The sequence below is a fragment of the Cupressus sempervirens genome, chromosome 8, assembly GCF_028749045.1.
Source record: "Cupressus sempervirens isolate cs-2001-9-10 chromosome 8, ASM2874904v1, whole genome shotgun sequence".
NCBI classification, from domain to species: Eukaryota; Viridiplantae; Streptophyta; class Pinopsida; order Cupressales; family Cupressaceae; genus Cupressus; species Cupressus sempervirens.
In genome coordinates, this window is record NC_143125.1 from 126,896,004 (window position 1) to 126,923,159 (window position 27,156).

At 35.6% G+C, this 27,156-nt stretch overlaps 1 protein-coding gene across 3 annotated transcripts in view; it reads left to right on the forward strand.

Moving 5' to 3' along the window:
- EMB2763 (ribonuclease II family protein) overlaps positions 1-27,156 on the forward strand; it is an 86,112-nt gene that overhangs the window by 41,343 nt on the left and 17,613 nt on the right. For all 3 annotated transcript variants that reach the window (XM_089796960.1, XM_089796961.1, XM_089796962.1), the window contains exons 15-18: positions 5,688-5,794; positions 25,561-25,615; positions 25,705-25,804; positions 25,974-26,085. In XM_089796960.1, coding sequence (XP_089653086.1) covers positions 5,688-5,794; positions 25,561-25,615; positions 25,705-25,804; positions 25,974-26,085 — 374 coding nt within the window. The remainder of the gene's footprint in view (positions 1-5,687; positions 5,795-25,560; positions 25,616-25,704; positions 25,805-25,973; positions 26,086-27,156) is intronic.

Genomic DNA, 27,156 nt, shown 5'->3' on the forward strand with positions numbered 1-27,156 from the left:
TCCATTCTGAGAGATCTAAATCTGCTGACTTCCGGTTTGGTTCTGCAACCCATTTTTTGTCCAGATTTGTCTGTTTTTGTTGCACATTTTCTCCATTTTGTGTCTTTTTTGCAGCAGGGCCATTTTTGTTCAAATGTGTAATTTTCTGTAATGGATCAATTTTTTTTAAAGATTCTTGGTGGCTTTTTGAGATCTTAATTGGGTTGTCATTTGTTTTTTTTGGGTGCCTTGATTTTCAAGCCAGCCAATCTAGAAACTGACAACATATTCTTTCTGGGTTTATCTAGCTCTCTTCTGGGCCACTCTTCAAATTTTCTGGGTCTCTACTTTTTGAGGGTTGCATGTACTTGCATGTGGTGCTTTACCATGCAAAGTCTCATGTTTTGCCTCCCTTAAAAATTTTGACCTCTCGGTCTCTGTTAATAACAAGCAATTATATTACCAATTGCTTCATAATATAACTCCCTGAGTTTTGTAACTCATTTTACACCCGAAACTCTCCCCCTTTTACATCAATGGAAAACGCAAGGATCTCAAACAAAATTTGACTGCCAAAATCCAGTAACTCTGCATATGTACTAATGTATATCAAATGTACTTACATAAACTTGAGAGTATCAAATAATTGCTCCTAAGAGCTGCCAACTCAGCATCCGTAGTCTTCCTTAGGCTCTCTGCTATCTGGATCAGTCAACAAATTGCATATGCTGATTTCTCAACCTCAATAATGTTCAGTGGACTTAAATGTTTTTATGCTTCTTCTGCTTCTTCCAATCCTCTCTGCAATATTTCAAGCTTCGTAACATGAGGTTCCTCAAATCATTGAACCTACCCTTCATCCTCATCCTCTCAACTTCAAGGATTCTGATCTTGTCAATAATCTTTACAACTTCATCTGCACGATAAAAAACAAGCTCCTTCAATGAGCCAAATTGCTTTGAAATATCAGATACCTGAATATTTCTTGCCTTAATGATTTTTTCAATGTCTGCTACATAAATGGAATAATCAATGCATAGCTTGTAACTTTTTCTGTCTAGAGAGATAGCATCTTTCAATTGATGAACTCCAACATCCAAAGAAATCCTATCTTTTTCAATTAATGAACACAATTGATTGTAATAATTTGTTATAATTTCGTTCTGCACATTGGCCATTGCCGACTTCTCCAACTTGTCAAAGTGAGCATCAAAAGATCCAACAAATCTTTTAGCTGACTGGATGTATCTTCATTAGATTCAGATTCATGAACAGGAACAATTTTGCTTAGAACATTTCAACCCTAGTCAATAATCTGCTTCCCCTCTCATTAGATCCCAACATACTTTTTTTCCCTTAGCATGACCATTGCTGAAAGCCTCATGAACTAGTCTCCATCAACTGTATCCAATTCAATTGGACCTTGAACCTTTATTTCAGTGATGTCTTTCTTCGTTGCCATATTTGCAGTGTCTCTTGCTTCTTCAATTGTATCATCCCTTACCCCTTCATCAACATGCATGTCTTCTTGAATTTCCTCTGTTCCAATCTTAGCTCCTTCCTGATCGCCAACATGTATATCTTCCTCTGCAACTCTTTCATTATCAATCTCAATCAGTTTATCATCAATGTTTTTTTTCTTGTTCATGATATCTTGTATTTCTTCTAATATGTATATCTTCCTCTGCAACTCTCTCATTCTCAATCTCAATCGATTTATCATCAATGTTTCCTTTCTCATTCATCATATCTCTTATTTCTTCCTATGCCATAGAAAATTTATGGTTTTGAACTCCAAGTATATCACTTCCGTCATCTTCAATGGTATTTAGTGAAAACAAGAACACTTGACATAATAAACTAGGTTATCTTGTTAAATTCTTGCACCAGGAATCAAGAATAATAGGAAAACATAAAATGAAAAACAAAGACATCAAGATTTCCTTGGGAAGACCCTCCTCCTCGAGTAAAAGCCCTAGCCACACCCAAAAATGGTTCCTTTATTGAATAATCAAGCGATTCAATACAGAGCCTTATAAAAGCTTCAACAAAAGAATGATTTCTTCTCAAGGAGTGTTCATCACATAACAAACACTAATTACTTTTTGTAATGTCTCCGTTTTGGTTGACATCGTTTTGCGTGTCAGATTAGTCTATCACGGACTCTTGTAGACTGGTGGTTGTGATGAGAGAGTCATTCTAGCGTTTATTTGGGGATTGGATGGCTTATTATGCTCTTGGAGATATTATTTTATCATTACTTTTTACATGCGGCCTACATGTTATAATTTTAAGTTGAGATTGCACTTTTTATTTTATAAAGTTATTTTATTATAAAAGTGCATTATAATGGGATTTTATAATGGATGTTTCTAGAAGTTCTTAGTAACTTCTTAGAAAAGGATGCTTCTAGAAGTCCTTAGTAACTTCTTAGCAAAGTAAATAAATAGAGGGCTTGGCCTCTCATTTGGATATACGGGATTTGGTAACTGAACTACATCTTCTATGAGCATTTGTGGAGCTTGATAGTTTGCAAATATTCAGCATAATCCTTGAGAATGATACCTCTCAAGAGATTGCATAACTGAGGAAGTGAAAGACCTTCTGAAGGGTTGCACTTTGGAAGTGGTATTCAGCCATTTCAAGTTGAGCTTAATTTGAATACTCAGACTACCTAAGGGTTTGAGTTTTTGAAAGCAGGTCCGAAAATGTTGTCCGAAAAAGCAGGTCTGAAAAAGTAGTCCGAAAAAGCAGATCTGAAAAAACAGTTCGAAAAAGCAGATCCGAAAAAGCAGTTCGAAAAAGCAAAGCGAAAAAGCAGATCCGAAAAAAGCAAATCGGAAAAAGCGAAGCAGAAAGGCAGCATTGAAGAAAATTATTACAGCCATCTACAACCAGGTTCCTTTGTTAGCATTGCATTTTAGGTGTTATAAGTTTCAGCTATAGGTGTGCATTATACCAACATTATCATTTTTTGTAATCCATGTAAATGCCAGGAGTCTTGGCCATATTTCATAAGCATTGTATTAGAAATTTCATTGCAATTAAGGAGATAACTGGTGTCATTTGAGCAATTCAATATCATTATTTATCAGCTAGTTAGTTTGCATACCAACTGTTTGTAAAAATGCCAGTTGGCTGTAGGTGTTCATTTCTCATGCTTAGATCATATATATGCATTGAATACTGCCAAAATTAGTTGCACATTTATGTTAGGTCATTGTTTAGTCAATTCAGAGTCTACTTGCAAGCATTCTTATTGATGCTAAGTGAAGGAAAGAGCCGTAAAAGCAAACTGAAATTTTATATCAGTCATATGACCCTTGTATGCAAAGTGTTTTCTTGAACTTTTATTAGCATTTTGGGATTAGATTTGAGCAGGGTCATTACACTTTTGGAATATTGGAATGAGGAATCATTACAAACCCTATTAAACCAATTCGAGAGTTTGCTAAAAATAGATTGAAGTATTGCAATCGAAGAATGCAGGATGTATGCAAAAGTATGTGTAATGTTGATTCCAATATAAATTCTTTTGGAAGAAATGGAGATTATTATGGAACAAGTTTCATGGAAACAAAAGGTGGAGTTGGATCAAAACTTTAAGGCTTGTGAAATTTGTCTTAGCACTGATCACAAATAAAAACTATGAACTATAAAAGTACATTGAAAGGAAAAAATCACACGGGAGTTCAAGGAAAGAGAGAAAAATGCCATTCTAACAAATTGATTGATGATGTTGATGAAGAGCAATCTAATAATTTACATCAATGTTCTGGTTGTAGTTGTGTTTGTCCCTTGTAAGACAACATAAGCAAAATCTAGTATAATTGAGAAACTTCCATCAAATTAGGATTCCCGACCTCCCAGATTACCACCTCTCTGAAGAATTGAATAATGTACCTCTTGTACCATTGGGCAACAAACCATGCTGATATACACTCACAAATCACCATCAAGTTGTCTCACAACCCTTATAAGGGTATGACTCCCAAGATGCACAATCTCTCAAGCTAATTGGACAGCCATCCATGTTGAGACTGATCATTACTTTATTCCTCCTTAACTTTAAAGAAGTAGACTTCTTCACCACCATTAGCAGCGAAAGGATCTTACGAAATGGCTACATTAGCTTCCCTGATCTTTCCGTTGAGAAAATCATTTGCCTGATTTCTATAGTTCCAAGCTTTGTGACTCATTTTCTTGCAGTGATTGCATTCTGTCCCCTAACTGCAGGCTGATAATTTAAAAGTAGCAGGCTGGTAGTTTAAAAGCAATAGTTGAGGCATTGGCTTGCCAAAATAAATTTTGATCTGAATCCACTCTGACTCGTGCCCTCTACTGTTATTTTTAAAAAAGGATGGACTTTCTTGGGTGGAGCCCTTTACTATCTTGTCCCTCATTGACGCATGTGAGTTGTGTGCTCATGATGTCATACCAATCTACAATTTCTGTATAATGCCACCTCAATTTGAGTATTATGTAATGGCTTGGACTAAATACATACAAAAGTTATACCCGGAAGAAATTTTAATAACAGAAATGTATTCTGTACTTTTTTATCTTTATGCAAATGCATACATGATACATCAATGGAAAACCTACCACTTTGAAATTACTTGCTGATTGTACCAATCATGCTCATACCAACTGAATGGCTGTTGATCCTAGACACTTTGCATAACTTTTCTATCACCTTACACCATTGATTCTTTCTGTCCTCAGGAGAATTGACATGCTTGAGAGTTTCATCTTCAAGCTCCAAGTTGCTGTGGCAGCATTATCTTTGTGGAAAGAATACTGAAATTTTGTTTTTGAAAATGAATTTTTTACCTTCTGTCCAAGCACTTTTTTTATTCTCCATGTCATGCCATACTAAATTAATGGCAGCTAACTGAATGTTGCTTCTCAATCCTGGTGTTACTAGTAAGTTGTTAACAGAAGCTTCTGAGAGGCTGACTAACTGCATGCTACTGGAAGAACTGAATGCCTCATCTGCTGCTTACTGACAGCCACAAAGAATCAGTTGCCCCTAAGCTGAAATTAAGAGTTCCATTATTCTCAGTCTTATACTTCTGCTGATAGGACATTGACCCTATCTAACCATTGAAAGAACATTTGGCTGTAGAACTGGAAAGGCCATTGCTGCACAATTGGTAGATGCAGATTTAACCGCTTCATAATTGAAGAATCAAGTACTTTATTCCAGGAACAGACATTCCTGGCTGACAACTGAAAGTAGCTTCTGAGTTCAGACATAAGTAATTGACATGCACTCAGCTATGGATCAAAAGAAAGGAGACAGTACATCTTTTCTGGAATTGCTTGCTTGACGTTCAAATATCTCTGGCTTCTCTCAAGCAGCCAACTATTGGTTGTGTACATTTTATTAAGATCAGAATAACTAAAATGCAATTCTTTTGTGACTTTCCATATTCTTGTTAAAATCTAACATATCTTACAAATTGCAAGATAGAGCTTAATTTCATTTTAGAAAATCACGTAAAGGACTTTGTTTAGAATTTAAGTAGATTTTGTGAAGTCTTTCTTAAGGAAACTATGTAGTTTCTGTAGTTGGAAGGCCATGCATTGGAGCACTTTATTTACTTCTCTCTTGTGGAAAAGATAAGTTGCAAGTCTTGACCATGTTTGCACGCATCTTAAATATATTTGTGTGTATGTCATTATTAAATTTTAATATGTTCCAGGAAATGACCCCTGCAGCTGAGATAGTTTCTGTGCGATTTACAAAAAGTGTTATCAAGTCATGTGCTGCATTATCCTATGTTGAGGCTCAAGCACGAATCGATGACAGGTTTGCTGGGATGTTTTCTTTGGGCTGTTATGCTTGATGTAGCATGCGCACACACTCTTGCACTCTCTCTCTCTCTCACACACACAATCAGACTTCACTGTTAGTAAAGAGGCTATTGTTATTCCAGTGATTTAGGTTGTTTTCTTTATTAATTCTAATGTCAAGCAAAATAGTTTTTGAAGTTCTACTTTCATCTCACTTAAAATGTGGAGGAAATCCTGTTTGGCTGTGCTATTGGTTAAGGTAGGAAACATTCTGTGCAAATGACCAAGCTTCATGTTGCATTGAGTTTAGGCCTCTTTGTTTCTCCTTTTATGCACTTGGGGGTGTGGGTTTACAATTGTTTCCCTTGATTCAATTGAAAAAGAATGAAAGAAAATTTAGTGGGGAGTAATTTTTTAATGTAGTGGTCAAAATACGGGATGATAATTTTCATGAAGTAGCAGACAGTGACAGGTTCAACAGAAAATGCATCCATTTCATGTAAGAAATAACAATGCTTAGCATGAAACTTCCTTCGCTGTCTACATGAAATAAAATTTGTTAGAGCCACGATGTAGAAGATATACATGAATGATATGCAAGTTTGAATGTATAATGGCATTTTATTCCTTTTACTGGCAGTTAATCGCACACCAAGGATAACTTTAGTGGCTAATATTCGCCAATTGGCTAATCTCACTCATCAGGGAACCCAAAATCTGGCTATTTTTTTGCACTTTTGGGGTAACCATGTTGCCTTCACTTGACGAAAATTGTGTCCCATGCTTAGGCCGATCGCCAATAATAATACAGAAGTATTTCTTTTTTAGTGATGGCTTCGCCAATGAAATCTAATTTTTCCATGTGGTAAATTAAATAGTTTCGCCTACAATTTTCAAGGCTTGTCTTAAGCGATGGTCATGTTCGCTAATATTTGGTAAGAATTTAAGTTAGGTTATAGGTTAATTAGTAGATTTGACACGTGTCTCTGTCCCAAAGACTTTCCTTGTGAAACTTTTTATCCTTTCTTACTTTGGCCCAAAATAGATTTGATTGGAGATACATCTTTATTTTGGGGACTTTCTTTGAAAATTGGTATTATTTTAAAAGTTTGGCCTAAAATAGGATATAGGCCGTTGATTTAGGATCATCCAACAATTACAAATAATAGGGGTGTTGTCCTCAAACCACTATTCAATAATTTGGAGGGAAATTGTAATGATAAAAGTGGGCTAAATTTAACTGTCAAGTTTTATAATTCATTTGGCTCTATATAGTAATAATAAAATCATAGTTTTTAGGTATGTGTACTTCTATCCATGATTTTCTAAAATAATATAAGATTTGCCAGGATTTTATAGAATTTTCATATCATCGGAAAAAAATCGCCAATAAAATTAAATAAATTCTTACTTTAAAGAAAAAATTTGTCAAGAGAATTTTTTTCCCCTCAACTAATGTTTAATTCGCCAAGATTTTATATTTTTTTGCAAAAGGGGGTTTCTTAAAGTTATCCTTGTCACACTCTATGCCAGTCACGTAGTATTTATAGACAAAGTATGATGCCAATATGAATCTTGATATAGTTTCATGTCATGCACGGTTTGCTTGGAGATTTGCATGTTACATTTATTATCGATGATGATCTTATTGGAAAATATCAGACATATCTTTGAGTATATCCAGGGCTTGAGTTTTGTTGTGTGAAGCTGACAATGGCGATTTGTATAAAAGAATATAAAAGAACGATATCTATATGTTTCCTACGTATCCTTGACCAAGTCACCTATGTACAAAAAATTCTTATTGATTTGAGCTGTCCACAGTTTTCTTGCAGTTTGAAAAAAATTGTGTTGTCCTTTCTCCTCTTAAGCAATTACTAACATTTGCCTTGAATCTTATTATAGAGTGAATGTTGGAAGCTACATGACTTGATTATTGTATGAATTGTAGATGCTTCTATTGGTTCAAAAACTACACAGAAAATCTGATAGAGAAAAAGAGAAGAAAACAATGAATTTGAAAATTGTCAATAATATTTATGGATAAAGAAGTAGAATATGGAAATTGAAATGGACTAAGGTTTTATGCAGACTTGATTATTTGTTTGAATTGTAGATGCTGCTACTGGTTCAAAAGCCACATAAAATATATCTAATAGAGAAAAAGAGGAGAAAACAGTAAATTGAAAATTGGATGTAATAATTGTGGATAAAGAAATAAAATTTGGAAATTGAAATTGACTAAGGTGAAGGGGTTTCAACAAGATGATGGGCTTTCTTCAGAAAATGTTTTTTATAAAAATTTCCAAGGAAAATTTATCTTCTTCAAAATGAACATATCTCAGTTATACATTTTTAATCAGTCCAAGGGTAGCATACAGAAATATGCCTTTTTAAAAATTTGATGATATTATTGAATTTGGTTTGATGTATAACCCTGTCTAGTAGAATGTTGCATTAACCTATCTTGGTAACAGGAATTAGGAGGACTCAGTCAAAGGATGCAAACAAGTAATTGACTTATAAAGATGCTTTTGGTATATAGGAATGAAGGACAAACATGTTGGATAGTAGATGCATCATACAACTCTTTATGATAATTTAACACTTGAATCCATGGTTATGTTAACTGTACAACAGCTCTGATCTGACATGTAATGTCTCCAACTAGGAGGCTGTCGCTTCCCAATTATTAGCATGCGTCACTATGCATATAAATCAGATTAAATTAAGAAACAATTAGTGACTCATACTACATTTGACAGTTACAATAGTAAGCCCCAATTCCTTACTCTAAGGTGGTGGTTGTGGGGAATCATTTGTCATAGGGTGCTTGAAAACCAATCTACAAGTAAGCTTCCTCCATACTTCAGGACCCATCCATATCCCATATTGGGATTCACCTACCTTGTGAGGAATTACTCTGCCTCTCCCCAACTACATCAGGCTATCCTCTTAAGGAATAATAGCAAGTGATTAAGGAATGAGCTAGGAGTGCACTAACATCAAATGGATTATGAATAATTATGTGATCAATTAGATTAAATGAATTATTATATAAGTGTGAATTTCCAATGTAAATCTTGTTATTTCTGCTATAATGTATAAGATAAAATTAATATTATAATATCTATGTTATAGGCCCTACATCTGCCTTAACTCTAGTAATATTTAGACATAATCATAATTGTAAGTAAGTATTTAATATATAATCAATATCATAATACTAACTGATATTCAACAATGGCCACAATAATCAGCCAGCTAAGAAATTTTATCTGCCAATTAAGAGTTTCGGATTTGTAGGGATTCTGATATATAATTCATTTGATTCCTTCAAGTGCTGGGAAAGGTACTCTTATACCCAACTCACACTGTAAGAGAGGAGTGCCTCTTCATGAATTATTTTCATCTCATACTAATTGACTCTTCTTTTATCATCTCCTGACTGATCTTGTATTAACAAAACCACTGCTGCTAAAGGGAAGTCAACAGTATGTAACAAGCAGCAGTAGGAAGTTCCCACTATCATGAAGTTATGAAGTCTTATGGTAGGGACATGACTGTCCTCTCCTCTCAAGATTGCTCATCCATAAGCAATTTCAAGTTCAGATGAGTGAATATTTCTTCTCCCTCCTATATAGCATCTTCCTTTGGTAGGCCCTTCCATTTGATTAATAACTCATAAATGGTCTTATTCCTTAATTGCATTTCCCTTATATTGAGAGCTGCTTTTGGTCCCAAGATCAGCTTACCTTTGTCATCAAGTGCAGGTAAGATAAAGATAAGATAAATTATTAATGTCCAACAAGTGACCACAAATCGGGTCAAAGGGATTGAAAGGACTATAAGAAAGAAACCCAACAGCAAGAGCACCGAATGGTGATCGAAAACAACAAGAAAAGATGGATGGAAAGAACAAGTAGAGACCCCAACAAGCCATGGGGTAGTGTTGTGTGGTTTTCACACCATTGCCCCATTGCAAATAGTGACCCTCCCTTTCATTTTGTTTTAGCAAGTAGGATTCTTTGTCTTAGGTTGTTTTGGTTGACAACATTTTTTTCAAGTCTCTAAGTCTTGGGTGAGTTTGAGCAATTTTGATTCGCTGGGAAGCAATTTTTGCTTGGGGTTTGTGCGAGCATTTTGATGCCTCTCAGAGGAATTTTGTGGCCCAAGTCTAGGTGGAGAGTGGAATTTTAGTCCGGGAGAGAAGTGTTTGCGTGCTTGATGAAGTTTGTGAGAGAATTGGGTCCTGGGGAAATTTTGCATCTTGAAAGTTTTCTCCCCATTGAGTCTCCCAAGCTTTTGCCATCATCTAAGGCATTAGAAGATCGATTGATGGCATGAGGGCAACACCATGAGCAAGAATAGAGCAAGGAACCGCCAAGGAACATTCAAATGGGGAAATTTTAACAATACTAGTCTTGCGGAAATTTCGCATCTTCAAAACTTTCCCTAGCCCACTCACATCCTTTGTTAATTTTCAAAACCACCCTGTCCTCAAATTAAAAAAATAAGAAGATGAGGAGAGAGAAAGTGATGAAAATTAGAAATAAAAGTAAAAATAATAGTAATAAATGGTTTTGGATTGGAATGAGATTAAAATTTGCCTCAAATTTGCAGATGTTTGGTTTTAAATTGACATGAATTTTGTTTATTATAGATGTGATTTTATTTTCAGATTTTTTCCACAAGCTTAATGCTTTTCTCCTTTATTTTGCAAGTTAAATTCAAGAAGGAGAAGAGCTGAATTGAAATTTATTTTTGGAAAATCTTAGAAAATCATAGCGTTGTTCGTACACATACACTCCATTTTCACGCCATAAAAAATTGGCAAGGTGAATTCGAGGACAAGCTAGAGGCCTCAAAACTTCAAGTGGATACTATAAGGAGATGGCTCGAATCCGAGGACTTAAGTGAGAAGGAAGGATTCACGTTTAGGCTATCAACCCGCAAAGTTAGATTGGAATCAAGGTAAAATTCAGGAAAGCATAGAGAATCCAACTACATGAGGGTATATTCAAGGAAAATCAAGAGGGATCAAGTTCATGGGTTCTCAAAGATGTAAGCGATTCAAGTCAATTCTGAGGAAATTCCAAAGGATGATGAGGTGGCAATTGGTTGCCTCCTCCAATTAGAAACTTTCAGTTAATCAGATCATGCCAAGTGTCTCATTTTCTCATTGGCTACCAAAAATTGTTGTAATTTTCTTATTGGTCCACAAATTGGTGCCTTCATGTAATTGCTTGTAAATTTGGCAACCTTAATTAGGGTTTGTGGGAAGAGCCCTTGTTCTTGAATCGATCTTGGCCCTTTGTCGTTATGGAGCTACTAGAAAAGGCCAAGGCCTTCTCATTTGTAATTCGTAAGTTTAGAGGTTAGAGGAATTGGATTAGAGTTAGGAGGGGAGATTTGAGAGCTAGAGTAGAGTAGGACAGCTAAGGGAGAGACTTGATCAAATTGTTGCTATAATGCTTTCAAAGTAATGGATAATTCATTGTTGGTTCTTCATGATAATTCATTTCTGGTTCTTAATTGCTGGTTCTTCATAGTGTAGTATTGCATGGTTTCCCCAATCTTGCACTTGGAGTAGATTTCTTTTCACGTTGAAGTAATTTAGTTGAATTGAAGTTATTGTGAATGCTTTCTTGTTTGACTCGAACAAATCCAGGCCACTAGCCTCTTGTTGATGGTAAGGGTGCCTTGTGTGGCAAGTTGATGAAAACACTTGAGTTCAATTGATGTTAAATCTTTGGTTTGCATTCAAATGATGGGATTGGAGAGGGGATATTGATGTCGAAATAATTTGTGTATTTCCTAGAAGCTTGCACTAGGTGCTTAGAGCCTCTGATGAGACTACATCTAGTAGAGTCCAAGTTAGCCATGATTAGTTGCATTTCTAGTTAGAGATAGTAGAAGTTAAGTTTAATATTGAAGTGGACATTTGAAGATCAAAATCATATTTTCATTGCACGTTATAAAGCCAAATCTTTAGAAATGCAAGAGATGACCTTATAGCAAGAGAGGATTGAGTGTTTGAGGTTTCTCCTTGAAATATTAAGTATTTGATCGTGCACGTTGTAGGGGAACAAAATTCACATTAACAGGTATGAGGGGTAAGAAGGCGACTCCACCATACCAAACAAGGTTGAGCCGTAGAGCTAGAGGAAAAACCTCGTATAGAGGGATATTTCGTAGAAGTGGCAATAATAGTGGTACTGGAGTGATGCCAATAATGATGCTGTCTTTGTCTCGAAATGTGTCTCCTAACTATAGAGGTGGTAGAATGGGATTGGATCTTTGAAAATAGAATCTCTTGGACCTTACGGGTCTAGATTGGGAAGATTGATCCAAGTGCCTTTTGATGCCACAAATCGTCCTTGGGAAGAAAGAGGTAATGAGCTGATCCAATAATAGATGTTGGGGGTGTCGAAAAGTGTGGTGGGACAAGCGGGTAGCCTCCTGAAGATAAAGGGCCACACGTTGCTGATCCATGTGCTTGAGGAAGGACAAAATGGAACAAGACTCTCTAAAGAGAGGATAGAACCTGCCTCTGATCTCATAATATATGGGTCAATGAAAGAAATAGTGCTCCAGGGACTCCACCTTGCTATGAGTGCACAAGTGACAAATCTTGTCACCTCTATCCAATAAGTGGTTAGTCTAACACGAAGATGATGGGAACAAATTATGAAAGATCCAAGAGGGATCTTGAGGGAGTACTGGCGGTGAGGAGAGGTGTAAGAAGAGAAAATGATGGTGTCATCCTAAATCTCTAAGAAGTTCTTAGCATAGCACGCCATCTTTGGTGAAAGTGCCTTGTGGGGGTTGACCCAAAAAATATTGGAACAAGGGGGGATGGCCAATTAAGATCTTGATAGGAATTAGAAGGAAGGAGCCCTAGTAAACCAACCATGGGACCAGATGGAGGGGACAACAAGTGACTTATACAAAAAATAGGCAAGGCAGGGATATCTCCAAGGACCCTACGCAAAATCTGCAAAGGCACAAAGATAGTGGAGGAACCAAACAAGGTTAAAGATGGCCTCAAAAATAAAGGGCCGCACCCCAAACTCAGCTAGAACAATACTATGAGGTGTGGACCATCCACATCCGATAAACTCCAAAAGAGAAAGCCACCGAACCGCATATCCATAAAGAACCTTGGGGTGCACTAGAGTGCCAAGATGTGTCATCTTGGAGGTAACTTTGTAGATGTAGTAATATTCTGTTGAAGGACTTTCTTAAGCCAAGATACAAGGAAAACATTGTGAATCTTTTTGCTTTCAAGGAATTTTAATTCATAAGATACCTCATCTATCTTTCTTAGGATCTTGTAATGTTAAAATCAAGGCTTTAGCATTTTTTCATCACTAGCCTTGATTGAAGAGTACTTATACAGTTGCAACCTTAAGAGAAACAAATCTTTAACTTCAAATGTTCTCTTGGTGTGATTTTGATCAACATTGATCTTTTGTTGGTTTTGTGCATGGTGAAGATTGTCCTTGAGGGATTTCATGATATCCACATATTTCTGTACCAAGTCCTTGGCTACTGATACTTTGCTTTCCTGAAGAACCAAACTTCCAAAAGAGGTCACTACACTACCACATAAGGCCTTAAATGTACTCATCACAATTGGCATGTGGTGAGTGCTATTATATCAATATACACCTAGGTGCAACCATTTTATCCATATGTTTTGTTGACTAGTGACATGATTCATTAATTATCCACTTATCCAAAATTTATGTCTAATCATTAGTTTGGGGGTGATAACTTGTGTTGGGTGTCTATTCAGTTTCTTCCATCTCAAACAGCTCTTGCAAAGTAGGCTAAGAAACTGGTTATTTCTATCACTGATGATTTTCCTTTGTAACCCATGTAATTATTAAAATAATTTAATGTTTTTTAGCCTTTTTGCTCCACTGGCCTTGATTGAAGACTACTTATATAGTTGCAGCCTTGAAAAAGCAAATGTCCAACTTCAACTGTTCTTTTAGTGTGATTCTAATCGGCATAGATCTAGCTGAAGATTATTTGCTTTTCATGCTATCAACATTTTGCCGTATAGGGTCTGTGGCTATTGGTACTTTGGTTTCTTGTGGAGCCAAACTTACTAAAGAGGTCGCTACATAGCCATATAAAGCCTTAAATGTACTCATCCCAATTGGCATGTGGTGAGTGCTATTGTAGCAATATTTGCCAAGGTGCAACTATTTTATCCAGTGTTTTGTTGACTAGAGATGTAATTCTTTAAGTATCCCTCAATCCACTTGTTGAAAATTAATGTCTGGCCATTAGTTTGGGGGTGATAACTTATGCTGACATTCAATTCGATTCTTGCATCCCAAAGAGCTCTTACTGAAATAGGCTTAGAAAATGGCTATTTCTATCACTGATGATGTTCCTTAGTAATCCATGTGACTACTAAAATATTTTAATGTTTCTTTAATGGCCATCTTAGTTGTCCTAGGTTTTTTTTAATTCTAGCTTTCATTTACATTTGTTTCTTTTAGAAACTGCCTTTATATTATTGAAAATACGATATAACTACAATTGCATTGTATCAAAGGGAGGGGACTGATGGGGTTTAATAGAGTTTGGCAATTTTTTAAATAAAATTTTGGGCCTTCTTGAATTTTTTTCCATAATTTATGAAGTTTATTTATTTTATGAAAAATTCACTGTTGCTTTTTGAAAGAAACTATTAGAACAAATATTTAAGGGCTTCTTTGAGAGTGAAATTTTCTGGAGCATGAAATCGCAGCTGGTTCACAGTTTTTCCATCTTCATTTCTGTTCAGTTTTCTTATGTTTCAAGGGTCACCATGTTTGTAGAGCCATGTTTTTGTCTGCCACGATTTTTAGACGATTGGAGTGTATTTGTTTGTCCTACTGCCCATGTTTATTTACCCTCGAGTTTCTAGTTGCATGTTCTTTCAACAAATTCTTCTTCAGCAAATACTGTGTTTTCTAGCATGAGCATTGTGTTTTTCTGGGATTTTAAGTCGTGATTTCTCTTCGAGCACAACTTTCACACTCAATGACTCCATTTCCTTTGTGCTTGTGTTAGATTCTATTGGGGATATCTTCATATTTTCTTAAGCTCATATTTTTTTCATTCTTCAATCCGCATGCCATTTTCAAGCATCGTTTTTTGTCACTGGTGAAATCTCTCTGCATTGTGTTTAACTTGAACATGGGTAGGAGAGCAACTCAGATCATGGCTTCTAAATCATCAAATGGACAAATTGGACAGATTTTCTAGGCATGGGGATGATTTCATGTCATGTCCCCTTCTCAATTTTAGTTCCGGGTGACAGAATTAATCTATCTCCACATCCAGATAGATTAATAACGATTTCAGGTAGGATGCTCTCCAGTCACAATGGGGTATTTAATTTAATTCATTCCAGAACTTTATTAAAAGGTACAGAGTTAAGTCACTTTAATGTTTTAAAGTTATTTACTTTATAAACAGCTTTAAGTGACTACAAGACGAAAATGACTCTTAATCCCACATTCCTTGTACGTGGTACTTTCCCTCATTCTGAGGCTCTATATGCACGAGTTTGCATTGGGATTAATACACAAGAGAAGAATTTATGAACTCAGCATTTTAAACATTTCTGGTTGCTTAAATGTGATTGGTCGCTTTGAGGACGAAAACCCTTGAAGCAAATAAGAGACGTTGGACGTAGCCCCAGCTTCTCTTGAATCACTTATTTTATGGATAGATTCAATGGAGGTTTACTTTGCTGAATAATTGCCAGCCCCTGAAAGTAAATACGATCTTCTAGCTGCACCATTTCTAAGTTCAGATTGTGTGAAGTTCTGTTATTGTCAGGTGGAGTTGGGTTGGTTGGAAGTTAAATCACAGGTTATAGTGGCCACAGATTTCCATATCCATTCCTAACGTGACAATAAGTTCTCAGACCTCAGTGTTACAGGAAGTTACCAGTTGGGTGCAAAAAGGGAGATAACATCAGCTGTTTATGTGTGTTTGAGAGTTCAGAATCTAATCATTGGCACGCACAGCAAGCAAGTAGAGTGTCCTGTGCTTGGATTTAGACTCCATCGTGGCTCGGAACAGGCAGGTTAAATTTGCGAGTGAAGTTGTTTCGTGGAAAATGCGGGTCTGATATCATGTGTATGAAGGTGAATGTATGGTTTTGGGGTTGTTGGTAGAGGATGGCATGAAATCACATATCCTCATTAGCAGCTCGGGGAAAGGACTTCCACATAACAATCAAAGGGAAATCTGAAACGGCGTGTGTTCTTTGAGAAGCTACGGCTTAACTTAGGAAGAGTCGGCTAAGGTTAAAACAAACTCGGTGAAGGCATCACAGCTCAGTTTGACTCGCAGCCAATGCCAAAGGGTCTCTTTCAGAATAACGGGTCTGTACTCAATACCTTCTTAAATCTTTTTCTTGAGTCGATTAACGTGTTCTGAAAATACTGTAATTATTGGTATATCAATCAGCATAGTGAACATTGTAATCACTGATTTTGGATTTATGTTGTGAGCTCCTTGAAATCTTTGGGTTGGCTTTCACACGGGTATTACAGATTAAGCACATAATTCAGACTCAAATTATAGAGCCTAAATGTTACAGTATTGCGACTTCATATGGTTCATATTTGGTAGGAGCAGTTAATGGCTACTTGACAACTGTTTGCTGAAATGTCCCTTCTACATTTTCCGAAGATATTCAGTTTGACAGAACAGTGAACACAACTCCTGAACTGGATTAACAGTGACTTGTTTGACGAAATACCCATTGCAGTAAAATACATTTGGTAATAGTATTTGAGACTGATTTCACATTCAGTTTATTACAGGGGTTCAGCTTATTTGTACTGGAAGTTGTTTCATGTTTAAACACTACTTTCAAACTGGTGAACACGCCCAGACTCAAGTTGCAATGAAGATAGTTGAACTGGGATGTCAGTTGGTCTTGTTTAAATTTCTTAGAGTCTTGGGTGAAGTCAGTAAATTGCTTGACAAAGTTATTACCTTACATATATAACGGCATTTGCAAACATTTGTCTAATTTCTGAGAACAGATTAATACAGTGATCACTAAAAACTGCTGTAGGAATTTGCCCAGTTTAGTACATTTTGTTTCCATGAAAGTTTTTTCTGTTGGGTTTTCTAATTTGTGTCCATAAAACCATAGCATTGGTTTTTCTAATTTTTATGCATAAAAATTATTGATGGTTGATGGTTTTTTATAGTTTTTATTTCCTCAAAAAAATTCTTTATATTATTTTTTCCTTCAATTTTCTTGAATGGGTTTTATAAATTTTTTCCTTAAATATTACTGGTTAGGCTCAATAACTTTTTTTCCTCAAAAATGTTATGTTGGATCTTCTGATTTTTCTCCTAAAAAATAAAGCATTGTTTTGAATGTGATCTCCACATCACATCAAAGGTTTGGTGATTCTCACCCCACAAATTGTGGTTTTTTGCAGTCTCGTTTGAGTCATATTGCTTGAGTGCAAAAGTTTTTGCCATTTTTTTAAACAAAAATCTTCGCTTTTTTTTGAAGTTTCAAGTTTGGAGATGTTCTCAAAATCGTGGTTTCAGTTTGAGAAGTTATTCTCAGTATCCTTGGCTATATGGAGGTCCCATTTTCGTTTCAACAATGGGTATTAATTTTTTTCAAGTCTTGTGGCCTTAGTGAAAGTTGGACGATGTTAGGGAGATTGACCTTGAATTTTGAGTCAGAATGGTTTGATGGTGTAGGTTTTGAATGCAAGGGATCGTGGGTGGAATTCCTTTGATCAATGGATTTCTGCCATGGGGAAATTCTGCCCAACCTTAAGCTTTCACTGTCTTTTATAAAGGCAAATTGGATTGAGAAAAAGAGGTGTTTTGAGGGTAGCTTGGTAAAAAAATAGGTCTAAGGGTTGGGTTTTTGGACATATTCCATGAAATAAGGTGGCAGAATTCCTCGAACTTTGGGAATTCTGCTAGCAATATAGAGTCCCTAGGATCTTAATTGAGTGCTCAATCAGGGATAAGAGAATTGACAACCATGAGACAAAATCAACAAGGTTGAAAGATGATTAGTATATCTTAACTCTTAAATCTCCACACCTAGACTTGATCAAAATTGGATTGTGAGGCATGCAGGAGTGAGTAATGTGCCATGTCTTGTTGAAAGCAAGGTTTTCGGTGTTGAAGTGTGTCAAAGAGAGAGCCAAATGCTTCGTTGAAATTTGTCAAAATCAAGAATTTTCGGCCTTAATATTCCTCTGAAGGTGAAATTTCCGCTTTCCGTAACATGAGCACAATTAGGTCAAGGTGAAAGATTTAACGCTGTGAGGAAGCATTGAAGGGAAGTAACATCAAGAGAGATGGGTTTTTTGAGTACTGAGGATAAGCGGAGCAGCTAGAGGTTGGCAAAATTCCTTCTTTCATTTATTTTTGTTTCTTTTAGAAACAATATGATGTAATTGCCTTTGTAATGTAACTTCTTGTTTTATTATTGAATTTACAATATAATTACCATTATATTATTCTCAACAATTCTTTGAAGAAGACTTTGGCTACTTGAGGCACCTTGTATTTTTTAGATATGACCATGAAATTAACTTGATTATTTGATCCACTACTACTACTGCATATATACAATCTTTTTCTTGACCTTTAGGAAGACCTGTTATGAAATTCATAGAGATACTATCTCACTATTAATCTAGTATAGGAAGAGGTTGAAGGAGGCTAGATGGATATGTTTGCTCCACTTCGCTCCTCTAACATGTCGTATACCTTTGGACATATTTAAACATTTCTTTGTAATGCTCCTTTAAAAAGGTATATCTCTCACTTGTTATTAACCTTGAAATAGCCATGGAGTCTTGCTAGGGGATTATCATGGTATTCTATAATGATTTGTATCTTCAATTTTTACCCTAGTGCAAGATATATCCTGTCTAAGCTTGTCTACTATTTTATTGTCTTCACTTTGTATGTTTGCCTCAAGGATATTATTTGCATGTGGATCTTTGGCATATTTGGCAATAATGGAGTTCTTGCAATCCATTGTGATACTCTAAGTTGCCGGTTCAAGTTCGGTTTGAAGTTTGAAGTTCGAGAACCGGTTCGCAAGTTCGACAAAATTTTGAAAAGGGTTTGGGTTCGTTAGTACAAAAACATGTAAAAATAATTATATACACACACACACACACACTTTTGTGAAGCATGAGCTAAAATTAGAATGTAGCATAGTAGCATAAACTCATTTAAACAACTAAAACTTCAAAACACCATAAACAATTAAACTTGTAATCATAGTGATCATACCATCATATAGTAATGTAGTTCAACCAACTTCAACATCAAAGAGTCAAAACGTTAAAAATTATCAAGTTCAAGTATCATTGTTTCATGTTCATTGTTTAACTAATGGAATGAAAATCTATTAATATTCTTTCTCTTCAATCTTCAATCTTCATCATCTTCTTTATATTCATCTTCTTCTTCTCCTTCATTACTTGCACTAAGGCCAATAGGATCAACAATATAATCAACAATGGTGTTGACATCAAAGTCATCAAAATCATCAATTGTAAGCCAAGCAGTGGAAGCATCCAAGTTCGCAATCTCTGCACGTACATCCCACTTCTTTGTCTCCCTTTCATTGTATTCTTGACTCTTGTGTGAAAGAAGGCGCAAGTTGTTATGCACAAATACTAGGTTATCTGCTTTTTTTGATCGCAACCTATTGCGCTTCACCGAGTGGATGAAAGAATAGGTGCTCCATTTTCTTTCTGATGTAGAAGAACTAGCAACCTATATAAGACAACATAGGGTAAGCAATTAAAGAAGAATTAATTCAATATTATAAAAAATTTAAAATCACATTCTAGTCATGATTCTTTTGAAGAACAAGTGAGCTGATTTAAAAAAAATAAAACTTACTTGTGATATAACTTTGCAAGGGGCTGCAATGTTTTGAATTTTTGGCCAAACCACCAACCATGAGCATCCTTCTTGAACCAATGACAAAGAGCATCATTATTTAGGCCTCTAGCATTGACAAACTCTATGAACTCATCCGTGATTACATCTCTCATATCATCATCAGGAAATATTCTTCTAAATGTTGCCTGGCACTCGTCAAACACCCCCATATCTCTATATGGGGGCAACCTTCCTGGTAGATCACAATATTGTGAGCTATAGCATTTGGGGATCAAGGCATAGGCAAGCAAATGTAATGGAGTGGTCATTTTGTTCCATCTTTCATTAATAATTTTTTGCACTTGTTTGAAAAAGGTCTCTTGCGGATCTTGCTCCTTCTCATTTATAACTTGTTCGATCTTCTCAATCATTGAGTCTATGCCATCATAGATTTCTCCAAGGCAAAGCCTATCCATGTCAGTGTACCGAAGCATGCTCATAATGGGCTCAGTGATCTTAAGGAGATATTCCACACGTTCCCACCATAACTCAGTCGATAGCCTATCCTTTATTTTGTTTGTCCTTTCAATGTTCTTTTGCTTCCATACACCCCAATTTTGACTAATTACCATACCTTGAAGTGCATCTTTCACTTGCACAAGTCATCTTAAGACGATTATATGTGATGCAAAACAGTTCTCAACAACCTATGACATAAATTAGAGCAAAAAACAAGAACTATTAGATACATATTTTAGAAAAGTATACGCATTCACAAGTAAAATATGAAAAATCAAAAGTTGTCAAATATTAAAAATTAAATTACTAACTTGAGTTCAAGTTCATTACCTTCAATAGCTCCAATTTTGAGTAGTTCCTAAAAAGAGATTGAGTCATGTGGTGGTTTGTGACAAATAGTTGTATGTCCTCAGCCTCTTCATACATTGTTTTGATCCACTCAATTTGGTTCCCAGTCTTTTGTAGCATAAGATTGAGTGAATGGATTGCACAAGGTGTCCAAAAGATATGTTGATATCGTGATTCAACCAACAAACCTGCTGCTCTACAATTCTTTGCATTGTCCGTTATGAATTGAACAATGTTTCTTACACCCACTTGTTCAATGGCCCCAATTAGGATATCAGCAATAAATGGCCCATCTTTTACTTTGCCCTTACAATCCACTGCTTTCAGAAACAATGCCCCTTTAGGGGACACTGCAAGGACATTGATTAAGGGATGGTTCTTGGAATCCTTCCAGCCATCTGAAACAATTGTCGCCCTTGTCTCAACCCATGAGTTCCTTATGAGCTTCAATTGATTTTCAATCCGTTGGACCTCGTCATCCAACAAGGTGGTGCACACTTTCTCATACTTGGGGCCACAGTACCCTTTTGGAGCTTCATTGGCACCCCTCAACATGTCCTTCCAAAATGGAGAGTGGATAACATTAAAGGACAACCCATTTGCATACAGGCACCTTCCCACCTTAATGTTAACAATTTCCCGGCCCTTATTTTGAAAAGCAGTTTCTAGTGGCCCCTTTCTTTTGTGTACAACGGGGACAGATTCAGTCTCAGTGTCCGCTGTGGTACTAAAGAAGGGGTGGTCTTGTACTAAAACATCTGGGGGGGGGTGCATTCCCTTTGCTCTTTTACTTTTATTGGCATTGCTACTGCGTTCTGCTGCCCTGTGTCCTCTCTCTTCTACTATCTCATGCTTTTCAATATATTTTAACACAGTTTGATTTGGTATAGGGGCGCCTTTTTTGCCAGGGCATTTCTTGACTCCTCTTCTAGTGTAACCACATAAATGACCTACCACACGATAATAAGAACTATTTCTTTCTACACCACATCCCCGACATCCCCAACAGAATGCACCACCTCTTGGAAGGGGTTTTAAAATGTCTACATACTTCCATAGAGGAGAATCAGTGTTAGGTTCCATTTTTTGTTCGGTGTTGCCTATTGATGAAGAGGTAGATGACATTCCTTTCCCTATGGCAAGAAATTAGAGACATGTTCATAATTTATATGCAAGAAAATGACAAATTTTGGAATAATGGAAAAGATTCAAAAAAACATATGAAGATTGAAAGAGAAATGGAAAAATGAAAAAAGTTAAAAATTAGAACAAAACCAATAGCAAATGGAATAAGATCTTACCTTTTCCAGCCATTGAAAGTTTGCAAATGTATATGAATGATGCACAAACACTTGAAGAACACTAACAAATCAATCTTCAAACTCCTTGCACAACCAGATGCTTGCTCGAAAACTTATGTGCTCTCCCTTAAGACAAAATAATCTCTTTAGAAACATAAAATGACAATGAGAGGGTCAAAGCCAATTAATAACACCTTTTAGGTTTTATGGATGCCAAAATATTATAAAAAATTGCTGATTAAACACCTTTCTAGTTGTCAGTCTCTGCGGGTTCGAACTTGGTTTGAAAATTTTGACGTGGTTTGCTCGGGTTTGAACCTAGTTCGAACCAGGAGTGCAAAAATTGCACCTTGGTCGAACCAGTTCGAACTTATCTTGGTTCGGAGGGGGGAGGGGGGGGGGGAGGTACTCGTGTAACTTAGGTGATACTTATGGTGCACTAGTAGGGTTTGCAAGAAAATGCATTTGGTACGATATTGTTCTTTCCCTTCTACTATAACAAAGTTATAAGGTTGTGTTTTACTAACCTATTTTTTGCTAACGATCATTTAGATCTTTTTGTCTCAGGAAAAAATGCAAGTTGTTATGGTCTATTTTAACCACAAATTTTCCACAAACTAAACATTGCCTAAATTAGTCTAGTGCTTGCATAATAGCCAACATTCCTATATGATAAATAGATTGAAATCTCTCAATTGTAGTGAATTTGTGACTGTCAAAAGCAATTGAATGTTTATTTTGCACAAGGACTACTCCAATGCTTTCATTGGAAGCATCACATTCTAATTCAAATGGGTAGTGTAAAATCCAAGATAGCAAGAACAAGACTAGAATTCATTTCTATTAGATTTTCAAAGGCCCAAAGGGTTACTTCATTCCAAGAGAACACTTCTTTTTTGGTTTGGTCAATGAGAGGGGCCAGAATTATATGAGAATCCTTTTAAAAATATTTTTTAATCACTACATAAGCCCACACAACCCTTTAAATAAGTTAGGGTTCTTGTTGTCTACCATTCTTTAATAGCCTTGGTTTTTTCTTCGATCACACTTACTCCTTGTGCATTGTTTTAATGGCCAAGATAGAGAAGTTCCTAACATTAAATTCACATTTTGAAGCTTTAGCATATAATAACTCTTGCTCAAGAATTCCCAAGACTTCATGAATATATCAAAGGTGCTCATCCCATGTTTTGTTATAGATTACTATGCCATCAAAGTATATCAGTAGGAATTTCCTCAATCGCTTCCTTAAATTGTGGTTTATGCATGATTGAAATGTAGCTGGAGTATTTGTCCATACAAAGGGAAGATTTGAGAATTCAAAATGTCCGTAATGGCATCTTGGGAATGTCTTCTTCACTTATTCTTGTTTGGTGATGTCCTCGATTGCAAATCAATCTTAGTGAGATATTTGGCCTTGTAAAGCTCATCAATAAGTTTGTCCACTCTAGGGATAGTGTACTCGTTCTTTGTAGATTTCTTGTTTGAAGCTCAAAAATCTATACTCATTCTCATCATGCCTTATGTTTAACAAGCACCATTGAGGATGCAAAAAGACATGGACTTGGATGGATATGGTCCATCTCTAGGAGTGCAGTAATAGTTTTGTTTATCTCTTCGAAAATTTGAGGATTTCTTTAAGGAGTAGCGATTATTGGCTTTGCCTCCTTTAATGTTGATGTTTGGTAGCTTCAATCGGATAAACCCATGAGAATAAACTGAAGATGTGTGTGTGTGTGAGTGATATATATATATATATATATATATATATATATATATATATATATATATATATATATGTAGCTAAATAATCAATTATTATTATATTAATCATATAATGAATAAACATATCCCATGAAGGGACATGTCTCTTCTTCATTTATTCTCAATATAAATATAAGAGATCACTGCCTTTGGAAAATATATACCAAACATTCAATGCTATGACATTTGCAGTGATCTTAATATTCAACAGGGTATCAAAGCCAGGCTGCAAATGTAAGAAAAGTGTCAAAGACATGGTAGAAAGATTTCGTGCCTATGCTATGTAATCATACTATCTTTCTTCGAATTTGACTTTTCCTTGTGTTGTTGTTGTTATCATGTTTCATGTTTCTTGTTTTGGTTAACAGGGATAGAGTTTTGACTTACCACATTTATATTTCTTTTGTTCCAACCTTAAACATGTTTTCTCATCATAGCATTTTTTGGAACTGACATTAACAACTTATTTCAATGAATGCTCCTTCACACTTGTAAGTTCAGATTGGGGTTCATCTGATTCTTCTCCATTTTCCATGGCACGATACAAACTTCATTCAGTTGGTTGAGAAAGGCTTTTGGGATTGGTAATTAGTTGGTTGAAAAAAGTTATTTAAGGATTAAATTGTTCAAATTCATTTTAGTTCATAATTAGACCCGAATATAGGAAAATGCATACAATCTAACCAAGTAATCTAGTCGAACATAAACAATATTATGAGAAATTCCTAAGTCAAACATAAATAATAATCTAGTTACAGAGCATTCCTACCAATTAATAAATGGTAGGAGAAAAACATATTTTTAATCTCAATGGGTAATCCAGTGGGTTTACCATATAATATGGTTGCCATCTTATGCATCTCCAATTATGAACTTGAAATTCTTATTGCATTTGCCTTACTGGGAAACTATATTTTAGTGCAATGTAATGTAATCAGCATCTCAGTTATCTCTCTTTCTCTATGTATATGGAGAGAGAGAGCGAGAGAGAGCGAGAGAGAGAGAGAGAGAGAGAGAGAGAGAGAGAGAGAGAGAGAGAGCTCAATATACATATGCTCTATAAATGCATTAAAATTGTAAAACATCCTCTCTCTCTCTCTCTCTCTCTCTCTCTCTCTCTCTATATATATATATATATATATATATATATATATATATATATGCATTTAAATTTTAAAAGAATAGGATCTCTCTCTCTCTCTCTCTCTCTCTCTCTCTCTCTCTCTCTCTCTCTCTCTCTCTCTCTCTCTGTGTTTTTCAGCATCTTTTGAAAATCTGATTTTTTCTCCTTTGGCAGCTCCCCCTCCCCCAAAACATCCTGAAAATCTTTTATTTTCCCTTTTGAATCCTAATCTTTGAATAGAAATATCAATCTAATTGGGCAAATTTCTTGTTTTCAAGGTTGGGGACCTATTTTAGTTAGTGCTCATTAATGTAGAATGAGTGCCTGCATCCTGGTTGCAAATGGAGTCGTTTGTAATATCTTACAATCATATGGTGAAGATTATTACACACCGACTTAAACTATAACTCTGTCAGCTTGTAATAAAATATTTTGTTCATTAAAGGATCTGCGGCCATCACATCGCTAATTTTTTTGTAGTGGCTGATGCCCATTGTCCATGAATTGTTGTGTTAGCATTTGTGGAGTGTATGCATGCTGTCCGCATGATCTAAATTGGAGATGCTGCATAAGCTAATCCTTTTACAGATTCAATAAAAAGTATAGGCAAACTTATTTTTTCTATCAGTTAAAACTTCTTGGCTGTGCCCAACTGGCAGAATCAATCTAAAGCTGATTATATATTATATAAATAAATAGAATTTTTTCATTTCATTTTTTGTAATGAAGATTGGATAGAAAACATCTAGTAGCTGAAGTTTGTGTTTAGATGCAGAGATCTTAAAACTCATAGTGCTTTGGTTTTCTTTGCAGTCGCATGGTAGATCCTATAACAGTTGATCTTCGCAATATGAATTCATTAGCAAAGGTATATATAAATTCACACAAATTTATTCTACTCTAATGAAATATTCTGCTTTCATCCCACAGTTTTTGTGATAATTGTTGATCTTGCAGACCATGAGGTCAAGGCGAATTGAGAGAGGAGCTTTAACACTTGCATCAGCAGAGGTTAAGTTCAATATTGATACTGAAACACATGATCCCCTAGATATTGGTACGCTTTCTGTGAACTAGCTTGTTCAATCATCATTTTCCCAGAATCATTTTTGAAAAAGGTTGCTAAATAGTTGTATTATGATTCTCTTTATTTAAAGATTGTCCAACTCATTTGCTGGTTTGTATGCATGCCTGTGTTGATTGATATTTTCAATGTCTAAATGCAGGTATTTATCAAATTCGGGAGGCAAATCAGATGGTTGAGGAGTTCATGCTTGCTGCAAATGTTTCAGTAGCCGAGAAAATATTAGAACATTATCCTCTGTGCTCACTTTTGAGGTATTGTGATATTCATATAACCATCGGTTTTAAATATTAATGTACATGTTCTGTGTTGTTACTAATATAATCCATTCTCTTCTATATTCATTTAGATTGTGCTTGGTAATAAATTTTTTTGGTATCTCATGGTCAATATGTTTGCTTATGGCACCTTTTTCAAAATCCGAAGCTACACAGCAAACCATGTTTAGTAAATAAAAAATGCTTGTACAAATACCCAAGGATAATCAGTGATGCATAGCAATTTTAAAACATGCTCATTTACAGTAAATTGGTACTTTATTTGTTAAATAAAATGCTATATTTTTAGAGAAAACATAGTCATGAGGATAGGGTTTAGCTTAACCAAACTGTCTCAGAAGTATCGATCAGCTGATAAATAAACATTTTGAATGATACAGTGATATTATAAAAGAACAGAGAACTTTAGAAATTGATAAGCTTAGAAGATTAAAATAGTTGTTATAAAGCTAAGTAGTAGATGGGATTAAAAGCTTTAAAACACTGAAAAATGAACAACTAAAATATGTGCATGACGATTGATATTGATAAGTCTCTGAGAATAAACATTTCTTCCTTGAACAATTTTATCCATGTGGAAGGTAGGGGTGATTTTTCTTTTTCATGAAGTGAATTTGCTAGGGATTGATTGTAATTCCAGAATGAACAGGAGCCGTTTGCCTTTTTTTCTGATGTGTAGCTGGGATATTTGAATAATCACCTTAGAAGAACTGTTGCTTTGGAAGAGGAGCTTGCAAATTTTTATCCTAAATAGTTTTGGCATTCTGGTTAGTGCATTCTCTAGAAAGAGGAAACACTTGATTGCCAGAAGTTTACATTAATTGTTTTCAATGATAACATGGAGCTTGTTGGCTCATTTGACAAAATCGCTTTACTGTTTTCGCCATAATGACATAGAATGACTACACTAGTGGTTTGTCCAACACAGAGATGGTTGCTGAACTTTTTTGGCAATATTTACTTTATAAATTACTGTAATATAAGGTTCCAATCAAGATTCAAAACCACAGAAAGGATGACAGACCCAATACCAACAATACCAATCTC